General features: G+C 40.2%; 1 protein-coding gene across 1 annotated transcript in view; it reads right to left on the bottom strand.

Moving 5' to 3' along the window:
* Positions 1-320: 320 nt before the first annotated feature.
* LOC126412107 (bumetanide-sensitive sodium-(potassium)-chloride cotransporter) overlaps positions 321-21,234 on the bottom strand; it is a 598,521-nt gene continuing 577,607 nt past the window's right edge. Inside the window, exons 16-19 of the mRNA XM_050081538.1 lie at positions 21,015-21,129; positions 17,657-17,817; positions 10,947-11,055; positions 321-3,295 (exon numbers count right to left, since the gene is read on the bottom strand). Of these exons, the coding sequence (XP_049937495.1) occupies positions 3,160-3,295; positions 10,947-11,055; positions 17,657-17,817; positions 21,015-21,129 (521 nt within the window). The 3' untranslated portion in view covers positions 321-3,159. The remainder of the gene's footprint in view (positions 3,296-10,946; positions 11,056-17,656; positions 17,818-21,014; positions 21,130-21,234) is intronic.

Consider the following 21,234-nt stretch of genomic DNA (forward strand, 5'->3'; position numbering starts at 1 on the left):
GCACAAAGGTTGTAAAAAGGACATTATAAAGTTTTTCAGCAGAGTTTGTTGTGGACTCCTCCGCATACTGTGCCAAATTGATACCTAGCCCCTAGCAGTCACTGTCTCATTCATATACAGGCCTGTTCTACTGAGTAAGCACTTTCTCTATCTACTGTGTAACCAAAATAACTTCTGCGAGTAATTTCATCACTCACTGCCCTCCACTAGAAGCTGTTATGAGATGACTGAGGCCAGTATTCAAACTGTGCTCTCTCTGCCTCATCAACAGGAGGATAAGGGATAACTGGCATTCATGGGTCAAAAAAATTACAAAAAAAAACAATAAAAATTGGTATGTTGTAATTATTAGTAAACATACAGGTCACAACTCATGTATTTTAAGCATATATTGATACAATGTCATTTTATCAAAATATTCTTGGTAATACACGTCCAGTTCTCACTACTCTTCATGTTATGATAATTATCAGAATGTTACATATTTCAATATGTTCAATGTCAAAGAAAGAAAGACACTTCTTTCCCACTGATAAATATTTTATCAGGTTGTGCACATTGTGCATACAGCTGATTTTATACAAATTAATTTCAATCAGTGTAAGTTGTATCACTGTTTGAAAACTGTAGCCAACTAACAGCTCTTCCTTTATTAAACATGGAAATATTTATTTTGTAAGTCAAAAAAATAAAAAATCTATAACATATTACTGACAAGCAATTGAAAAACTTTATGGCATTTCCATCAAGTGAACTGCTCGATGAATCAAAGGTATACAACTCACAGCAAAATACTGTAGGGTAAACAAGAAAGAGAATGGTGTCAGCAAGCAATAAAGGTGTGTGTACATAGTAAACTGTCGGGAGCAGATTTGCCCCTATTAAACCTGATACATGTCAAAATATAAAAATCAATTTTTCATATGGAGCATAAAACTTATTCATGATGCCTTGAACATTAACCATAGAAAATCAACAGCTTATATTATACTCTGTTAACAGTACAGATTAAACTGACAAATGCAGAAAATTTACAAAAATAAAGTTCAACTTATACATTTCTGCTTTCATTTTATGAAGTTCACTGACACACTACTTGGCACCAGTCTGCTTTTTCTGCATATTTACATTTTTTTCTGCTGGTTACAGTACATTAACCTCTCTAGAAGGATGAAATTAAGAATAACGATGTTACTATATCAATACAGTGTTCATTATATGTACTGTCAAGTAAAAGGAAGTATGCAGCCTATAGTGAATACTTAATTGCACATTCACATGCACACAACTGAAAAAAATTACAACCTTTGTTACTTCTGTACATGCTGCAGAGTTTTATTCAGCAAGTATAAATCTTAAATCATCAAAAAGCTGGCAAATAATTTATTTGTCATTTAATATGTTGCTTCACACACACACACACACACACACACACACACACACAACCAACAATGACCTTTTTCTCTTCCATTCAGCATGTGTAAGTAAATGTGGATTTGAAAATACATTATACTATTTTATAAGCTGAAAGATTTCCAGTTTAATAAAAAGCATAAGACTTAATACCCTTATCATATGATAAGGGTTCTGATTCTAACCAATTAGTTATGCACTCACTGTGATAAATACACACCATTTGTGGTTTTTAGATGAACATACGACTGCTTCTTTCATTACTTAACAAAATATCATTAGTAAGACACCAATCTATGACATTCTTGAAGTGATGAATAAATTTGGAATGTATTGGACACTTACTGTGCCCCCAGCAATCTGTCAGGATTATAGCTAAAATCCTGCACAAATTATCTTATGAGTTTGTGAACATGCTCATATCATTTAAAGCTTAGTATACTGAGTTCCATCACCAGTTTTAGTGTTCTATAACACATAAATGATAATGCTATTAATGATAACAAAATGTTCTTTTAAAGCTTTGTAGATTTTACAATGCACCAGAAGAGCATATATCAATAGCAGGAATTTTGAAGACATGACAACTAATTTTCAGTGATAACTCCATAAGTTAAATACAGAGAGATTATATTCAAAATTATACAAAATATGAATGATTCACACAACAATGTATAAATAGTTTTAAGATAAGGCATTTTTAAACATTTGTATAAAAATACTTTTGGTCATTCCACAGGTTAAAATTCACTGGTGAATGACATTGTGCAAGAAAATGGATGGAAGAATATTACAATGTAACATGTTAGTCTGCTCACATTTCTTTGAGACACTTAATATTAGCCAGAACCATTTATATATATGTTCGGAATAATAAATGAAAAAATAATACTGTGTTCTACTGTTTATAGTAAACAGTTACCTCAAAAGTTAATATTTTGTAAACTATTCAGAATACTTTCTCCATTAAATCCTCACCTCACAACACAATGAAGATGAGACTACTCATATATACTAAAATGTTCTAAAATTATTGTCTTTGTACATCTTCTCTACTAACATACAAATATGATGTAGCAACATAATTAACTTGCAATTATAATGTATAAATAAGTTTAAAGTAAGAAGTATACATTTATCTTATGGCATGTGCTGTACATTAGGCTGCTGTAACACTTTCAGTCATACAGAGATTCGTGTGTCACAGTTTTCATTCCTACAAAAATAAATACGTTCTTTTACAGATTAATTATTTCATCCATAGTTTCATTTTTATTTTCCTTTATAAAATGAAGGATTTCAAATCCTATGATGTAACTGTTGCCTATCACCTAATTTGAAAACTAAATTTTTAAAAATGCTGAAAGATCCTGCTATCTGGAATGATTACACATACATAAGAAATGATAATGTGGTTATCCCTTAAGGGACAGCAACCACATAACTAAACCACACTCAAAGATATATTTCCACAACAACAAGTAGTACTAATTATAGCAAGAGAAGTTACATTCCAGCAATTAATACTGTTGCCTCCTTCATAAGCATCACTGTTACCCAAGTACAAAATCGAGTCACTGATGGAAGACTGACACCAAAATGTACGTAAATGAAAGTATAAATATTGTCATCACTTTCAGTACTTTATCTCATTAATCCAGGAGCCTTGCAAATATTTTGGGCAATCAGCTTGAATCTTCAGAAAGATGTGTCCATGAGAGAGACAGAAGGAATGTCAGCATACTTCTACGAGTAAAATGTGAGCACAGAGGTCTGATTTCCTCTGACCAACAGGAATGGAGGCATGTCTCTGGTAAGTACTTCCAACCATGCCATGTACAGTGCAGCAGAAACCACATTTTTCCTCGGCATTGGGAGAGTCCTGAAAATTTATATGTGAAGAAAAATATTACATTATATTTGTGAATATACTTGAATAGTGCAAAGATAGTAAAATGTGATACTGAAATACAATATGACATAAATATACATTTTGGTTTTCTAAATTATATTTTTAATGTATATAACTCAGTAGACCTTAGTTGACAATTATGACGTATGATATAATGTGCTATACGGTAATTCAAAATTGTCTGCTAGATGGATCCCTTTTTACAAGGCAGGTGTTCGTAATCTGTAGGAAGAGGCTGCTTACCAAAGTGTAGAGCTATCAGCTAGGTGAAGGTGACAATTGCTGAACAAAGCAGACTTGGTAAGAGTCTTATAAATTCAGTTTTAATTCAGTGGAAATGTGAAAGGTGTAGTGATCATGTGTGTCCTAATCCTTTTCAAGTTCAGACTGTGATTCTGTGTTGTTGACAGCAGAGATGGTCAATGTGTAGTGACTGTTTGCTGTGCCTGTTTTTAAATCTACTGGTTGTTTGTGAAAGCCTTTTGGAAAGTAGTTGGATTGCTACAGGGCTTTGACTAGGGCTAGAGACAATTTTAAACCTGTCTTGCATGTGAGGTTAACCTAACTTATTTAGATTGACAGTGTATTGGTAGCAGTGCAGTGAATTAATCCAGATCCACCAACAAACAGTTGTGAGGAAGTTTACGGAGCAATACATCACGTAATATGTCTCACGTGCTGAATACCATGAAGAGTGCTTGGTCTCTGGCCACAGCCACGAGTGGTCCTTTGCCCAACAAACTCTAAGATGACATGCAAGAAGGAACATTTCAAAGTTTGCCAAATCCAAATGCCTAGGCATATAAGCAATGCAAGCACACCCACACACCCACAGATATATATATATATATATATATATATATATATATATATATATATATATATATATATATATATATATATATATATATATATATAGAACGAAAGCGCTGGCAGGTCGATAGACACACAAACAAACACAAACACACACAAAAGTCAAGCTTTCGCAACAAACTGTTGCCTCATCAGGAAAGAGGGAAGGAGAAGGAAAGACGAAAGGAAGTGGGTTTTAAGGGAGAGGGTAAGGAGTCATTCCAATCCCGGGAGCGGAAAGACTTACCTTAGGGGGACAAAAGGACAGGTGTACACTCGCACACAAACACATGTCCATCCGCACATACACAGACACAAGCAGACATTTGTAAAGGCAAAGAGTTTGGACAGAGATGTCAGTCGAGGCGGAAATACAGAGGCAAAGATGTTGTTGAAAGACAGGTAAGGTATGAGCGGCGGCAAATTGAAATTAGCGGAGATTGAGGCCTGGCGGATAACGAGAAGAGAGGATATACTGAAGGGCAAGTTCCCATCTCCGGAGTTCTGACAGGTTGGTGTTAGTGGGAAGTATCCAGATAACCCGGATGGTGTAACACTGTGTCAAGATGTGCTGGCCGTGCACCAAGGCATGTTTAGCCACAGGGTGATCCTCATTACCAACAAACACTGTCTGCCTGTGTCCATTCATGCGAATGGACAGTTTGTTGCTGGTCATTCCCACATAGAAAGCTTCACAGTGTAGGTAGGTCAGTTGGTAAATCACGTGGGTGCTTTCACACGTGGCTATGCCTTTGATCGTGTACACCACCTACTCCAGTCCTGTAACCCACTTACTGGAGTCAGGATCTGCAATTAGAAGATTCCTGGTAGGTGATGCTCTGTCAGTAGCATGTAACAGGCTTGGAATTTGGGTCAGAATGGGAGAATGCTCAGATGGCCAAGGCAGTTAAGATGACAATTGCATAAAACAGGAAATCTGGGTCTGAGCCCCAGTCCAGCACAAATTTTCACCTGCTACCACTGAAACATTTCATTGTCCAAATGTAGCTAACATTAAAGAAACCTCTGAACATATGCCTGCAATCCATAATCCAACCAGAATTGTACTTAAGCCTGGTGAAACTTTAACAGAAATGCACTACCAGCATCCCAGGACCTATACAGAAGTATTTCAACATATTCCATGCCTTTAGAAACATTATTTTCAATTTCTTAACTACATCAGTTTATAACAAAAGATGGCCAGGAACTAAAAGTCTCTCTCACATTCAGAAAGTCTCCCTCAGTTGCAAAACCTGTGGACTGAAAATGTGTGGCGAATGGTCAAAATCAAGAAATGCTGATTTCTGTGTTGAGAAGCAAAACATCTGTCCCCCCTGCTCTAACACCGTAATTAGTGTTTGCAGATTGTGCACATTTCTGGGTTGAAGAAAGAGTAAAATACAGCAAAATCATCCATATATAACATAGAATGCACTGACTTCCTAACTGTGGATGCAATCAAACAATTATTAAGCTTTGGATATAGTGTTATTGATGGTAGTAACATGGTAGGATTGAAAAGGCAGGCTTGAAAGCCATCATTCTCTTGTTAAAAATGCTTCAACAGGGCTTACCCAACATCATAACACAATAAGCAATGTGAAAAAGAGGATTATGTATATGTTGACAGACGTGTTTTGAATCCTGATTTTTGGAGCTACCGAAGGCTATGATGTCACTAAGCTGCATAGAATGGCTTCTCAAGGTGGAAAAAAACCAAATACTTCCAATAGATATAGATTGCATATGAAAGATTGTCCAATAGCTGTCTCCAGCAGGTATAGATTATCAATTTTAGAATGATATCTCCAGTATCCAACCTGAAACTCATATTTGGGTTGACAGGAATCAGAAACCCAAACAAGGTAGCAGTATATCAATTGATCAATTTCCCTGAAATATTTCCTACATAGCTTTTTGGGGGAGGGGGGTGACCCTCTGATGAACACTTAGTTAAGTCCAGGTCCTCCCTTGCTTCAAGAGTCGTATTAGTACTGCATCCATGAGGTGAGGTAATCTCCTGTCTCCTTGATACGTTGCACCTGTCAAACTCCACAGACATTGTTGAAACAACAGTTCCTACTGGCTCTCTGTCATGACTGTGTTGACAGAAACCAGGATCCTGGCTGGCAATGGTGATCACTATAGGAAAATATGCCTCGATTGTCTGCAATATACACTCCTGGAAATGGAAAAAAGAACACATTGACACCGGTGTGTCAGACCCACCATACTTGCTCCGGACACTGCGAGAGGGCTGTACAAGCAATGATCACACGCACGGCACAGCGGACACACCAGGAACCGCGGTGTTGGCCGTCGAATGGCGCTAGCTGCGCAGCATTTGTGCACCGCCGCCGTCAGTGTCAGCCAGTTTGCCGTGGCATACGGAGCTCCATCGCAGTCTTTAACACTGGTAGCATGCCGCGACAGCGTGGACGTGAACCGTATTTGCAGTTGACGGACTTTGAGCGAGGGCGTACAGTGGGCATGCAGGAGGCCGGGTGGACGTACCGCCGAATTGCTCAACACGTGGGGCGTGAGGTCTCCACAGTACATCGATGTTGTCGCCAGTGGTCGGCGGAAGGTGCACGTGCCCGTCGACCTGGGACCGGACCGCAGCGACGCACGGATGCACGCCAAGACCGTAGGATCCTACGCAGTGCCATAGGGGACCGCACCGCCACTTCCCAGCAAATTAGGAACACTGTTGCTCCAGGGGTATCGGCGAGGACCATTCGCAACCGTCTCCATGAAGCTGGGCTACGGTCCCGCACACCGTTAGGCCGTCTTCCGCTCACGCCCCAACATCGTGCAGCCCGCCTCCAGTGGTGTCGCGACAGGCGTGAATGGAGGGACGAATGGAGACGTGTCGTCTTCAGCGATGAGAGTCGCTTCTGCCTTGGTGCCAATGATGGTCGTATGCGTGTTTGGCGCCGTGCAGGTGAGCGCCACAATCAGGACTGCATACGACCGAGGCACACAGGGCCAACACCCGGCATCATGGTGTAGGGAGCGATCTCCTACACTGGCCGTACACCACTGGTGATCGTCGAGGGGACACTGAATAGTGCACGGTACATCCAAACCGTCATCGAACCCATCGTTCTACCATTCCTAGACCGGCTAGGGAACTTGCTGTTCCAACAGGACAATGCACGTCCACATGTATCCCGTGCCACCCAACGTGCTCTAGAAGGTGTAAGTCAACTACCCTGGCCAGCAAGATCTCCGGATCTGTCCCCCATTGAGCATGTTTGGGACTGGATGAAGCGACGTCTCACGCGGTCTGCACGTCCAGCACGAACGCTGGTCCAACTGAGGCGCCAGTTGGAAATGGCATGGCAAGCCGTTCCACAGGACTACATCCAGCATCTCTACGATCGTCTCCATGGGAGAATAGCAGCCTGCATTGCTGCGAAAGGTGGATATACACTGTACTAGTGCCGACATTGTGCATGCTCTGTTGCCTGTGTCTATGTGCCTGTGGTTCTGTCAGTGTGATCATGTGATGTATCTGACCCCAGGAATGTGTCAATAAAGTTTCCCCTTCCTGGGACAATGAATTCACGGTGTTCTTATTTCAATTTCCAGGAGTGTATTTATCTTACTGATCTAGAGATTACCATTTCTCATTATGCCAGTAACTCAGCACATTCCACTTTGGGTATAATTCCCCCTTATAATCTCCAATATTAATGTTGACTTAGTAGAATTTAGTTCAGGAGTTCATAACACTGTCCCTTTTTGTTCTCCTTAATAATGCAGTGGCATTTGACTCTTGTCACTTGAATGACCGCAATATTCATTGCAATTGGTCAACATTAGTGTTGTTGCAAAACAGCACAACTGCATGTGATAGCAAAGTGGCACTTCTAACTTCACCAAAGACAGACACTTTTGTTGCTGTGGGCATGTCCATCCGTATGCATCCTGAGCTGCCAACCTTTCACTGCTGCAGATGTGTTGCTTCCGTATCTCAGTGAATAAAAATGTTTCAAGCATTTATAATACTACCTATGTGCCTCATTGCACGCTATCATTGCAAGAAACCTTGTTTCGATATCTTGAATCATTTAGGAGATATGACATGATTTGCAACTGGAAATAAAACATATAACTCAAGAACAAAATGAGATATTGTTCTGCTCTCAATGTTAAATAAAATTTCAGTATCTTATCTACATTTCATTCAGTGCAATGTATGAGGTAAAATCGAACATACACAATTTTTATGCAGTGAGTTTTTACATTTACACTTTAAAATTTCCTGCAAGCTTTTTACTTAATTTGATGCAGCGACAGAAGTATGATGGATAACAAAAAGAAATAGAGTTCTTCATTGAGTGAAGATATCAGACTGTAAGATGTGCAAAAATTAAATTTTTCTCCTACCAGTTTTTGAAAAATCTGATGATAAGTATTTAATATCACTGGAATGCCATCACTCAGCACAGGCACCAGGATTTGGTGAGCAGTACAGCCATAATAAAAGTGGCCTCAGCACAGTATGCAGAGAGGATGTCTGTAGCATCAAAAGGGTTAATAGATAGGCTAAAGCCTTTGGAAATGATGCATCATTGTCTCAGTGGATCACATCTGTAATGTGACCAAGACACTGTCTCAATGTTCCAAAACAGTTGTACTTGGCTGTACAGTACCTGTTCAGCCTCACTGGACACTCATAATAAAAGAGCTGTCTTGATATCAGAAACTTACACAGAAAGAACTGAGGAAAAGGTGCCTACAAGTTTACATCTGGAGCACAGTGCTAAATCTAAGTTAAAATTCAACTATCAGAAATTGGGAAAGAAGAAACTGGAAGCATCTAAAATGTGGTTATCAAAGAATATTAAAATTTATATGATGAGATAAAGTACTAACTGAAAAAGTATTAAAACAATGGGCGAGGAAATAAGTCTATGAAAAAAACCTTGTCAGAAGAGAGGACACGTTGATGGGACACATGTTACAGCAACCAGGAGTAGTTAACCTGGCACTGGGAGGGGCAGTAGAGAAAAAAAAAAACAGTACGGGAAACCAAAACTAGCATATGTAAAACTGAATGTAGGGAAGATGATTTGAGTAATAATTACACAGAAATGAAAAAATTGCACAAAATTGGATAAAATGGGGAACAGTATCAGACCAGTCAAAAGACTAATGAGTTACAAAAATAAAAAGAAAATGTGATGTATTTTGGCAGTGTCCTTTTGGGCACAGCTTGATATGTAAGGTGTCTCTAGATCAGAAAGTAGTCAAGCTCAAATCAGCAATCACTATCTACTGAGCAGTGTCAGTGAAGGCTGAGGGACATATGAAGAGATTGATAAGACAGAATAACCCTGTAGCAGTGCTAAATTCTGTGCTTATATGAGACAAGGTTTTGAAATTTGTGAGGCTCTCAACAGTAAGATTTATCGGATGTTTATTACAACAATTTATACATATCCATGAAGTGCTACATTGAGTGTTAAATTTTGGATCAGGTAGACCACACCTGCCTTATGTAGCCAGATACCATATTGATAAACCAAATTGATGATAGTCAAAACAGCACTTGTAATTGAGTTTGTAAAGATGAACATTCAGGTTACTACTATTTACATTTTCAGGTACAGCTGTCGGTTTGGATGGACTAATCATCCAAGCTCTTTTAGTTGGCTGAAAGTGAATACCCTCCAACAGGTCACTCAAACTATTGGGAGGTTAGGAGAGTTATTAGTTTCATAAATGTCCCACAAGCAGCTAAGGAAGGGCAGTCAATATGGACAGAGCCCCAGAGGTTGTCCTTTAATGACTGTTTCACCTCAACAACCATCCACACCATTGAGTTCTTTTTATTTCCCATCCTCACTATCCTGTCTTTAAGCTGAGTTTCCTGGCTGATTCTCTAAGGTGTTCACCATTTGGAAGAGGGTGAGTTGGTTAGTTGGTGATGGTGCATGTGTGGCTTTATCAAAAATACCACAAATATATTACAATGTTGTTTCTGTTTGGTACACAAACAGAATAAACTTACTGAAACAGAGTAAACTTACTGACTGCCCAACTCACTGGCAGTAGCATTATGTTTTCAAGACATATAAATAAACAAAACTCAGATTTATGTTTTTAGTCAGTCTGATAAGAGTCTGTCAAATGCTTTTCCCTGTTTATGAACCACATCTGTGTGATATGTCTTTTATTTTGTTTTACTCTTCCACTATAGCACTATGACAGCATTACCACCTAATATTTACAATGATATTATGAAAAGGATAAATTGCTACTCACCATATAGAGGAGATGTTGAATTACAGACAGGTGAAACTAAAATACTGATGCACGCACGCACGCACACACACACACACACACACACACACACACACACACACACACACACACACACACAGTCACGGGACAACTGATGCACATGTGACCACTTTCTATGGACGTTGAGGTTGAGCCTGGCCACAGTGGCCAGAGACAGTAGTCCTGCGTGTGCCAGTTGTGTTTGTGTGAACATGTGTGTGTTTTCTACTTCAGAAGAAGGCCTTCTGGCTGAAAGCTAAAATGTATGGCAGTCTTTTCACTGTGCCTGTTTGTGACTCAGCATCTCTTCTAAATGGTGAGTAGCAATCCAACCTTTCCATAATATTGTTATTATTCCATCCTGGACTTACCAATTCAAATGTTTGTCATTTGTTGATGTAAAGCAATAAATGTATTTTTACAAATGAAGTAACATGACCTACTCAATATTTAAAAGGAGAAAGCTACTTACATTACAACTAGGTTAGCATCAAGAGAGTTTTCCATCGCAAGTTCCCGTAGACGAAGATGCCGGTTTGTTTTATCTGTCATCGCTATAAGCTCTGCCTCAGTAATGGAAACTGAAAATAAAAAGAAAAAATCATCACAAATTATCAAATAGGTCTGTAATAATTATAAAATCACTAGCTGTTATCCATGGTTATGCCACACACACGTAATTTTGTAATGAGTGATGGTGTGTAAGTACGCAAGTAATTTATGAATATCTGGGTATATTGTGGTGTAGAAATGTAAGTATGTATGTATAAATGTATGTAGTGCTGGTGTGTAGGTACATAATGAATGTGTTTTCATTATTGCAATACGTAAAATCTTAATTAAAAATATTAAAAACTACATTTTTTTCTCTTTCTTATCAGTTATTTATTGCATGATCTTAATTCAACAGAGTTCTATAAACAACATTTCTGGTCTTGCCATATTTTTCAAAACTGTAAAGATTTTGTCGGTTAGAAACATGTGAGCATGCCATATAGAGTTGTCCACAAGGAAAACAAAGGTTTTCTAAATGCACACATGGCAACTCTGAGTGTTTGTTCTTGAGCTTTATTTATGATCATACCAAAAGCAATTTGAGTGGGAACTGCAATCTTTCAAACTAACTAAAAGATGGAAAGAGTGTATAGAAACAGGAAAGATGGAACAACTTCCAGGTAGTGGAGAGGGGAAAAAAAGTAGTTGTTACAGAAAAAGGAAAAAACTTTTAAAATGTCAGTGAAAAATATTCACAACAGAAAGGATCTCTTCCCCCTGATCCCCACCACTCGCCACACGCACACACACGCAAACTAAATTAAATACAAAATTGAAAATTATAAAATATCTGTTATCTACTACAAAATGGATGCCTGTTTCAAGAAGTCAAGTTGTGCACTAAAATAACAAGATTTTCTATATTTATTAAATAACATTAAACTGACAAAGAAAACAGCAAGCAATTTGTAATGAATGGAAATAAAATGAACCACCAAGACTGCTGCAATTGGTGATTTCTTTATTGTCACAAATGGTTTCCCAGCATTGAAACAGCATCCTCAGGTGAAAACTGTGTCACATTAGCGCACCAAGATGCCCCCAACATAGTCAAAAACCAAACCCCTGAAGAGGGGAAGTCATCAAAATAAATAAAACAGGACAATGGGGCTTTTGTGGTGTTCGCATGCGTACAGCACAGAAGGAGGTCAAGTATGTACTTCCATTCACTATGAAGTTTAATTGCTGTGCCTGCCCACATTACATAGTTCTATGTGGAAATAATTTGACGTTTGGTCCAGTGCAAATTTTATAATATTTGTATGCGTAATAACGTCAGCTGCCCTCACATGTCTGTCTGTTCAGGTACAAATAGCTTGTGATGTGCCGCCCCCCAGCCCTCCCAACTGCCCCAATGCACAATGACACGGCACACATAGTGTTGTTGCTGAACGGTACATACAGAGGGGCATGGGCAGGAGCACGAACCTATGAATCGTGCTACTGAAGTAGCTACGCATTATTCAACAGATTTAATAACTTTTTAACATGGTTTATGTTCACATATGTCAAAAAAGAGGTTTCATTCATTACTTCAGCCTCTTAGGGGTCTTTTTTTTTTTTTTAAGTAGCTTGAGTTTTTCCAATGGGCCTCCACAGCAAATTTCGTCAAAATCAGTTCAGTGGTATAGTAATGAAAATGTAACAACAGAGTAACTTTCATACTTGTAATATTAGTATGGATAAGTGAAATATTTATTGAGAGAAAAGGAAAATTCACTTGAGAATATTATTAAATTATGAGCCAGAAGGCTGGGCATTACTTACCTTCAAGAGGCAAAATATTTAGTATTCCTAGCCTCTTCTTCTTTTCACCCAAATAAACTGACTGAAATAAATCTCCGACCAATTTTAAATTTCTGGTTTGCTCATGTTTATATATCAGCATAACCAATGCTAGCACTGACTAGGATACATTAATATCGAATACCCAGTAAATAAACAGCTAGTTTGGAGTCAAATAAGAAACAAGGTTTATTTCTTTTTCTTATGATTTATGTGAACCATCATTTCTCCATATTTTCATGTATCTCATCATACTTCCCAACCAGCATTATCAACAAAAAGTCAACTCTTTGCTGCTGTTATTCATACTAGTTTTCGGTGACAGATATTTCCTTATAATGTAATTATGCTAGAAAGTGAGCATATGTCGGAGGAAGACAAGGAGGAGGAAGAGGAGGAGGGAGAAGGGAGTAGGTGTGCCCGGGGGAAAAGGATTATGTGTGTGTATGGGGAGGGGGGGGGGGGGAGGAATGGTTGTACAGCCTTCACTGGGTGGAAGAGAGAGTGGAGGGAAAGGGGAGAGAGATGTAATATGTAGAGTGGTAGAATCTTGTGTCTTTATTTAATATTGTACCACATGTTCTATTAATTTAAAAAGTATGTGATTTGCTTGGTTGATCTGATCATTTATGAGATGTTCAATTTTTGTTATTGTTTCATAAATTTTTAGGTTAAAGTGTTTCATGTTGCTTATGCTTATGACTTCCATGTCTGTGTTTTTGATAGTAATCTTGTGATGGCATTGGAGTGAATGGTATGCAAAAGTTGAGTGATTTGTTTTTCACCTTGATGAACTCCACTTTTATGGAAGCCTTACATCGACACAACTAGTAACATCTGAGTCAAACCATATAAGATTTCCAAATTATTACCTCTGCTCCAAGGTTTCATCCCTGTGATCATTCCCATTCTAAAACCTGCCCCATGCAACCACTCACTGTCACCTACTCTGGCTCCACCACTGGTAAAACCTTCACCAACAAAGACAGTGCAAATTGCAAAATCATGCATGGTGTTCACCAACTAACATGTGTCCACTCAACAGTTTTTTATATAGTCTAACACTGCCACTATTTTTGAGTGTGCTGTAGGAGCACAGCAGTGTGGCATTGCAGACGCCTTGGGCAGTCAGTGAGTGCAGTATGTCTGCAAGCCAGTTATTGTGATGAGGTTATTTAAGCATTGTGTGACAGACCCGGCCCAGCACTGTGAACCTGCCAGTGAAGTGCTGAAACAAGGGTCCTACAGAATGGGCAGAGGAGATTTGAGGAAACAAGGAATAGGTTAAGGAGGGACAAAAAAGAAACAGAAGGAAGGGAAATAGCGGAAGATTTGTGTCTCCTTTAACTATTCCCACGGAACGTTCAACTGATGTTACTATAGTTAAAGTCTATCAACTGTGTGAAGAGTAGGATGAAACTTAACAACTGGTGGGACAATATTTTAAGTGGAAAAATTAAGGTAACTAATGAAGAGGGTAATGATGTTGCACAGAGCTGGCCCTATGTGCAGAGTACTAATGTTGTTGACATTAAGGCGAGTAACACAGGAAGTGTCAGCTCCAATATCAGTAGAATTATGGAATCTGAAGTAGTTATACTGCCAGACAAAGTGAGTTGGGGGAGGGGTGGGAGGTGGATGGGTGAGAGACAGGGAGGGGGTGTACCAAAGTTACTAAGTAAGTGCATAGCAACATGGATGACTTTAAGTACAGCAGTACCTGCCCCACTAGTTGAGAATGGGTGTTGTTTAAAGGCTGTAGAGTCTGAGCTTGATGCACAGGGAAGTGCATGTGCCACTGATTATCAGGTTGTGCAGAGCGGAACTGGAGTTGATAATGTTACTTTAGATACTATAAGAGATGCACAAGAAACTGTTGATGTTGTGATGCAGATGATGTGGAAGAATCAGTGTAGATACACGTGTTTTCTCAGAAGCAGGAAGAGTAAATATGCTTGCAAAGTTTTCTAACCAGGCGAGCAAGATGGACTCTGTTGACGAGACCTGCAGTTTGGAATGTTGTAGTAGCACAAACATGAAGTGAGAGCTTTGCAGAGCAAGCTGCTGAAGGGTGCTGTGAGCTGTTTACAGTGCAGTGCAGTGATGGGCACAACACGCGTATACTAGGTATGAGGCAAACTTTCTACCGGAACATCATTCCACAATTAACCTTTTGTGACACACGGTGGAACTTCAAGAGACAACATTTCAACTAGAGGAAACTGTAGCCTGTGGATTACTGTCACAACTTTCACCCAATGTAACAAAATAACAAAGTATTAATTTGTATGGTATAATGTCACAAGGCAACAGGAAGTTGCTGTGGGTGAGCAGGAGCAGCAGAAAGTCAAGCATTTCAGGAGGAATTCAGTCTGTGATTAGCACTACAGTGAGAGAGATAAGTGGAAGTACCCATCGATGTAATGAAAGTGGCAGTACCATACGTGATTCATGTGCAAGGATTGGTTTGGGAAATATCTTTTTAGAAAAACATAAGGGGAACTGTTGTTGCAAGGACAAAGTGCCAAATGATTTTCCAAACCAATAGGTTAAAAAACTAACAGGTAGACTAAGGAGACGCCAAACAAAAGAGTTTTATGGAGTCAAACCCTGTACTGCTGAAAGTAAATGCAATGGATAATTTAAAGAGAGAGCAAGACTTTTTCAGCATCATTCTTTGTTGTACAACATTTTAGTAGTAAGTTGCAGTGAGAAATGTACCTCCTGCTGTTTAGTATGTTATAAGGCTACTGAACAGGCCATGAGGAGCTTGAAAAGCTGTATGTGTAGAGTTGTCAACATGACATGGCTAGCAGGATATTAGTAGCTGTATACTGTGTTGTCCATTCTCACGATAACTAATGGCCTAGTAATTAGTGTGACAAGTGTACTCTTGTAATGGTAAGTTAGGCTCTAATGAACTAAACATTGTGAGGTAAATTTGCAGCTATTGAACCTTATGGTTCATGCAACGAAGCAATTTTTGTAAAAATTGTACACTGTTGTCCATGCAGCCCAATCCAGTGTAGAGAACTGGTGTTGGTCTTCCAAAGAAGGGTGGTGTTCTAGTGCCACCAATTTTTTGTGTGTGTGTGTGTGTGTGTGTGTGTGTGTGTGTGTGTGTGCAAACATAGTAGGCAGCCGTTGAGAGAAGGATGTCAGCATGCCAGTTACTGCAATGGAGCTATTTACATGTAGAGGGACAGACCAGGCCCTGCACCACAAACCTGTCAATGTAGTTGCAAGACAGGGGTCTTACAGAATGGGGCAAGCAGTTTCTCCACTGACAGGCCACAGAAATGTTGCATCGGCACAACAAATGAGCCAATGTCTTGAACTGCATAATGGGTCAGCAAGCAGCCACCATTTGAGCCCAGCCAGCTGCCACCATGGCACCACCTATCAGCACCAAGCCTTTCTTCTGAGACTTGGTGCCATTCCAGTAGTAGGCCACTCCGAGCGCTTTCCAGCAGCAGCCCAACTCCTGCCCACGAGACATCAGATCGTGACCAGGGTGGCACAGCTGCTCTCCCTTCTTCACTGGTGTGGGTGCCCTGGCACCTAGAACTGCTGCTCACAAGGACAGGACTTCACACCAGGAGGCTGACATCCTCTGCAAGTGTTTCAGTTGCCTCCTGTACCACAGACACCACTCGCATGCAGCACAGCATGCCTAACAGGGACGTGTGCTGCTAGGTAGCTGTTGGCATCAGCATTTTGCAATGCAGAGTCATGACCTGATGGCTGGTCACCAGCCATCACTGCACTGCACGTGCCTATTGCACCACTCGCTACAAGGGGCATGGCTGCCACTCCGTAGCATCTGAGTAGAGTGGCATGGGCTGTAATAAAGTGATTTATAGTTGATATTGTTTTACTAAGCTGCTACCTGCCTGCATCCTCACCATGAACCTCGGCTGCTCTACAGTTCTACACAAAACTGCTGCCCAACCCTGCACAAAAGTGGGCTGACACCCTCGGGTCAGTTTCAATAGGAATGTCCATTTCTAAACTAGCTGAATGCATGAATAGATGTACAACAACTGTTAGCCTTGGGTACATCCAATATCCAGCTAGTGAATATGTTCTACAGTACGACTCAAAGGATGTGATTGCATCCTACACCAAACAGGCTATTTAGATCTTCTCACCAAATACTAGTTTCCCTGAACTCTGGAGATGGGAACTTCCCATTCTACAAATCCCTCCTGGATTTAATTTCCATTCCTACACTCTCCTTCTTTTCTTCTTCATCATCCTCTTTTTTTTTATATATATATTTTATGGATATTCTGTATACTGTGTTTCACTATTATCTTTATTGATTTTACTTTTTCTTCTATGAGCTTCTCCCTTCGCTCTTTCTCATTGTCTACCCCTCCCAACTTCCTTTTGTACCTAGTTCTGGACAGCACTATTTATGTCTCTGTTTCTCCTAATTCATCATTACTTACCACTCTGTCTCCATCATCTCAGGACTAAAGTTGGCACATTGCTCACCAATGTACAATGTTTGACCTCCTATTCACTCTAACGCCCCCTTCCCCCTTTCACCTTGGTCTCCCCTCATCTTCAAAGCAGATGGGCCCCTCCGATCCTGGGGACTGAATGACTGGTCCTTCCTTCTTAATATTTCCCAGCCTATAATTCTCTCCTCTCTAAGGATGAATCTATTAGTTCCAAAAGCTAGGATAGAGTCATGTACTTTTACACGTGTCTGTTGGCTCAAGTGAATTGTCCTTTGGATAGAAAAGGTTTGTCTTCTTTCATTAATTTTCCTTTATTTCCTTGGTTAGAAGAAAATAAATACAAAAATCACAAAAATATATAATAAATACTTACTGCCATCTCCACTGTCACACTCTTGATTATCAGGCAATCTGAAACTACTGATAAGGTCTTCGAAGAAGGCAATGGTAGAGTCCTTTGGCCTCTTGGTTATATCTGGGATTACTTTTAAATCAGAGTAATCAATTCTAAATTTTGCCAACAAACTTGCCATGCTGCAAATAAAATAATAGTTAATGAACTAATTTAAATCATCACAACTCACTTTTAAAATGGGAAAAATATTATTGTGGATATAGTCCTGGTGCAGCTAGCTTAAGTATTGATTTTCTGTATTTATGTCAAACAGGCTCAGCAGAAACATGGTGGGAGTTCCCAATGGGCAAATAATGTCTGGGATCATTTAATTTGTTTTGATTTGGAACACGATAATAACTTTGTCAGTAGGTAATGTACGAAGCTCTGATGACAGAGATAATTAATATTCACACCAATCAATTAACCCAAGGCAACGATGAGCCTGGACTATATAATACTCATGATTAAGCAGGAAGAGAGTAAGAGAAGGGAATCCAGCACACAGCAAGTTTTACTAAGTGACTGTTCACTTGGGAAGAGGGGACCTAGTAATAATGAAGTACATTCAGTTCCTTCCTCTCACACCCCAGAATACATCATTTCTTTTGTTATGTCCATTAAGTTATTTTGTTGAATGCAACTACTAAATTAAAGAAACAGCTGCAGACTGCAATTAGCTCACTATTTGGCAAATATAATGTGTACAAAAGACATTTTCTCATATTTTCACACCAAGAAAATTCATCACATTAAAATTTTAAAAAATTACAGTTAACATAAAATATTTACATCACTGTGAAAGTACTTTAAATCAATACAAGCACGCTCTACTAGGACTAACACTAGTAACAAATTTGCTGCTAATAATCTGAGTGACTAACGCACTGCTAGACAGCTAAATAACACATGCTTGTACCAAGCTGTATTAGACAAAATGCACAGAATTACGAAAAATTGATGGCTGTTCGAGCAAGCGGCCCCTTCTGGCTGAGAAAAGGAAAAAAACTTGGAAAACTTACAGACACAGGAAAAGTCAGCCAGGCCAGCATAAGAGAGTGAAATGAACATTTGTACTGAACAACATTTTAAAACTTGAAATCTTGGAGGTAATGGAAAGTGTAGTAAGCAAGTGTAAGGTTAGAGAAAATACACTCCTGGAAATTAAAAATAAGAACACCGTGAATTCATTGTCCCAGGAAGGGGAAACTTTATTGACACATTCCTGGGGTCAGATACATCACATGATCACACTGACAGAACCACAGGCACATAGACACAGGCAACAGAGCATGCACAATGTCTGCACTAGTACAGTGTATATCCACCTTTCGCAGCAATGCAGGCTGCTATTCTCCCATGGAGACGATCGTAGAGATGCTGGATGTAGTCCTGTGGAACAGCTTGCCATGCCATTTCCACCTGGCGCCTCAGTTGGACCAGCGTTCGTGCTGGACGTGCAGACCGCGTGAGACGACGCTTCATCCAGTCCCAAACATGCTCAATGGGGGACAGATCCGGAGATCTTGCTGGCCAGGGTAGTTGACTTACACCTTCTAGAGCACGTTGGGTGGCACGGGATACATGCGGACGTGCATTGTCCTGTTGGAACAGCAAGTTCCCTTGCCGGTCTAGGAATGGTAGAACGATGGGTTCGATGACGGTTTGGATGTACCGTGCACTATTCAGTGTCCCCTCGACGATCACCAGTGGTGTACGGCCAGTGTAGGAGATCGCTCCCCACACCATGATGCCGGGTGTTGGCCCTGTGTGCCTCGGTCGTATGCAGTCCTGATTGTGGCGCTCACCTGCACGGCGCCAAACACGCATACGACCATCATTGGCACCAAGGCAGAAGCGACTCTCATCGCTGAAGACGACACGTCTCCATTCGTCCCTCCATTCACGCCTGTCGCGACACCACTGGAGGCGGGCTGCACGATGTTGGGGCGTGAGCGGAAGACGGCCTAACGGTGTGCGGGACCGTAGCCCAGCTTCATGGAGACGGTTGCGAATGGTCCTCGCCGATACCCCAGGAGCAACAGTGTCCCTAATTTGCTGGAAAGTGGCGGTGCAGTCCCCTACGGCACTGCATAGGATCCTACGGTCTTGGCGTGCATCCGTGCGTCGCTGCGGTCCGGTCCCAGGTCGACGGGCACGTGCACCTTCCGCCGACCACTGGCGACAACATCGATGTACTGTGGAGACCTCACGCCCCACGTGTTGAGCAATTCGGCGGTACGTCCACCCGGCCTCCCGCATGCCCACTATACGCCCTCGCTCAAAGTCCGTCAACTGCACATACGGTTCACGTCCACGCTGTCGCGGCATGCTACCAGTGTTAAAGTCTGCGATGGAGCTCCATATGCCACGGCAAACTGGCTGACACTGACGGCGGCGGTGCACAAATGCTGCGCAGCTAGCGCCATTCGACGGCCAACACCGCGGTTCCTGGTGTGTCTGCTGTGCCGTGCGTGTGATCATTGCTTGTACAGCCCTCTCGCAGTGTCCGGAGCAAGTATGGTGGGTCTGACACACTGGTGTCAATGTGTTCTTTTTTCCATTTCCAGGAGTGTATGTCATGAACAGGATCAAAATAAATGAAATGAAAATGAAAGGCTAGCAAAACAAAAAAAAAAAGGCAAAATAGCACATATGCACCTATGTCACAAAAATCACATTGCAGACAATGGTCTGCAACAGGATACTGTATGTTGCCATTATACACTCTTCTTATGTGTTCCTCCATTCTTACTAAGTGTTTAGTAGTTTTCATAACATTATAAAAGGAAGAACAGTGATTATACATATAGTTACTTATTTCATTCAATTCTGTCCAGAAAGAGTAAAAACTGAGAGCAAATCTGGATAATATAGAACAGAGACAAGCAGAATAATCCTGGAATCTGGAATCTGAGGGAAATAAAGAAAGGTGTAAAAAGAGTGGTGAACATGCTAGAGGGCACATGTAAAAATTAGAAACATATTTTGAAGTCAGCTAAATGCTTTCAGCTACTTTGGTAGTGCAATAAAGAGGAGCTATATTTATAATGCTTATTAAAAGTAATGGGTAAGAGTCTTTAAAAATAAAAGTAATTTTGCAATAACTTTGTTTGCCACCTAAAGACGTAAAAAGAAATACGATATTTAAAGAAATTAGTATGAAAGGGTAACGCTCAACATAATATGGAAATGAAACTAATCAGATACCTAGTAAAGCATCAAAACTTCTAAAAACCATTTTTTAGGAAAAAAGCCTAGGTGCTGGATAAGAAATATGCTCCAAGAAACACATATTTATGCAGTGCAGCTCCTTGTAAAATTAACAAATACATACCTCCTCTGCTCAAATTCAAGTTCACTCTTTTTATTTGCTAAAGCAAATACTCTCAGCTTGCATGCTGACCAGTTTCTTCGAGTTGAAATGATATATGGCAGTAGAAGAGTGAGACCTGCAAACATTAGAAGTAGTAGACACTCTCCAACATGGACGTAACTAACTGTTTCAATTAAAATCATCTACTAATTAGTACAAATCCCATTCCAAAATGAAAACA

The sequence above is a fragment of the Schistocerca serialis genome, chromosome 7 (assembly GCF_023864345.2).
Source record: "Schistocerca serialis cubense isolate TAMUIC-IGC-003099 chromosome 7, iqSchSeri2.2, whole genome shotgun sequence".
Lineage (NCBI taxonomy): Eukaryota > Metazoa > Arthropoda > Insecta > Orthoptera > Acrididae > Schistocerca > Schistocerca serialis.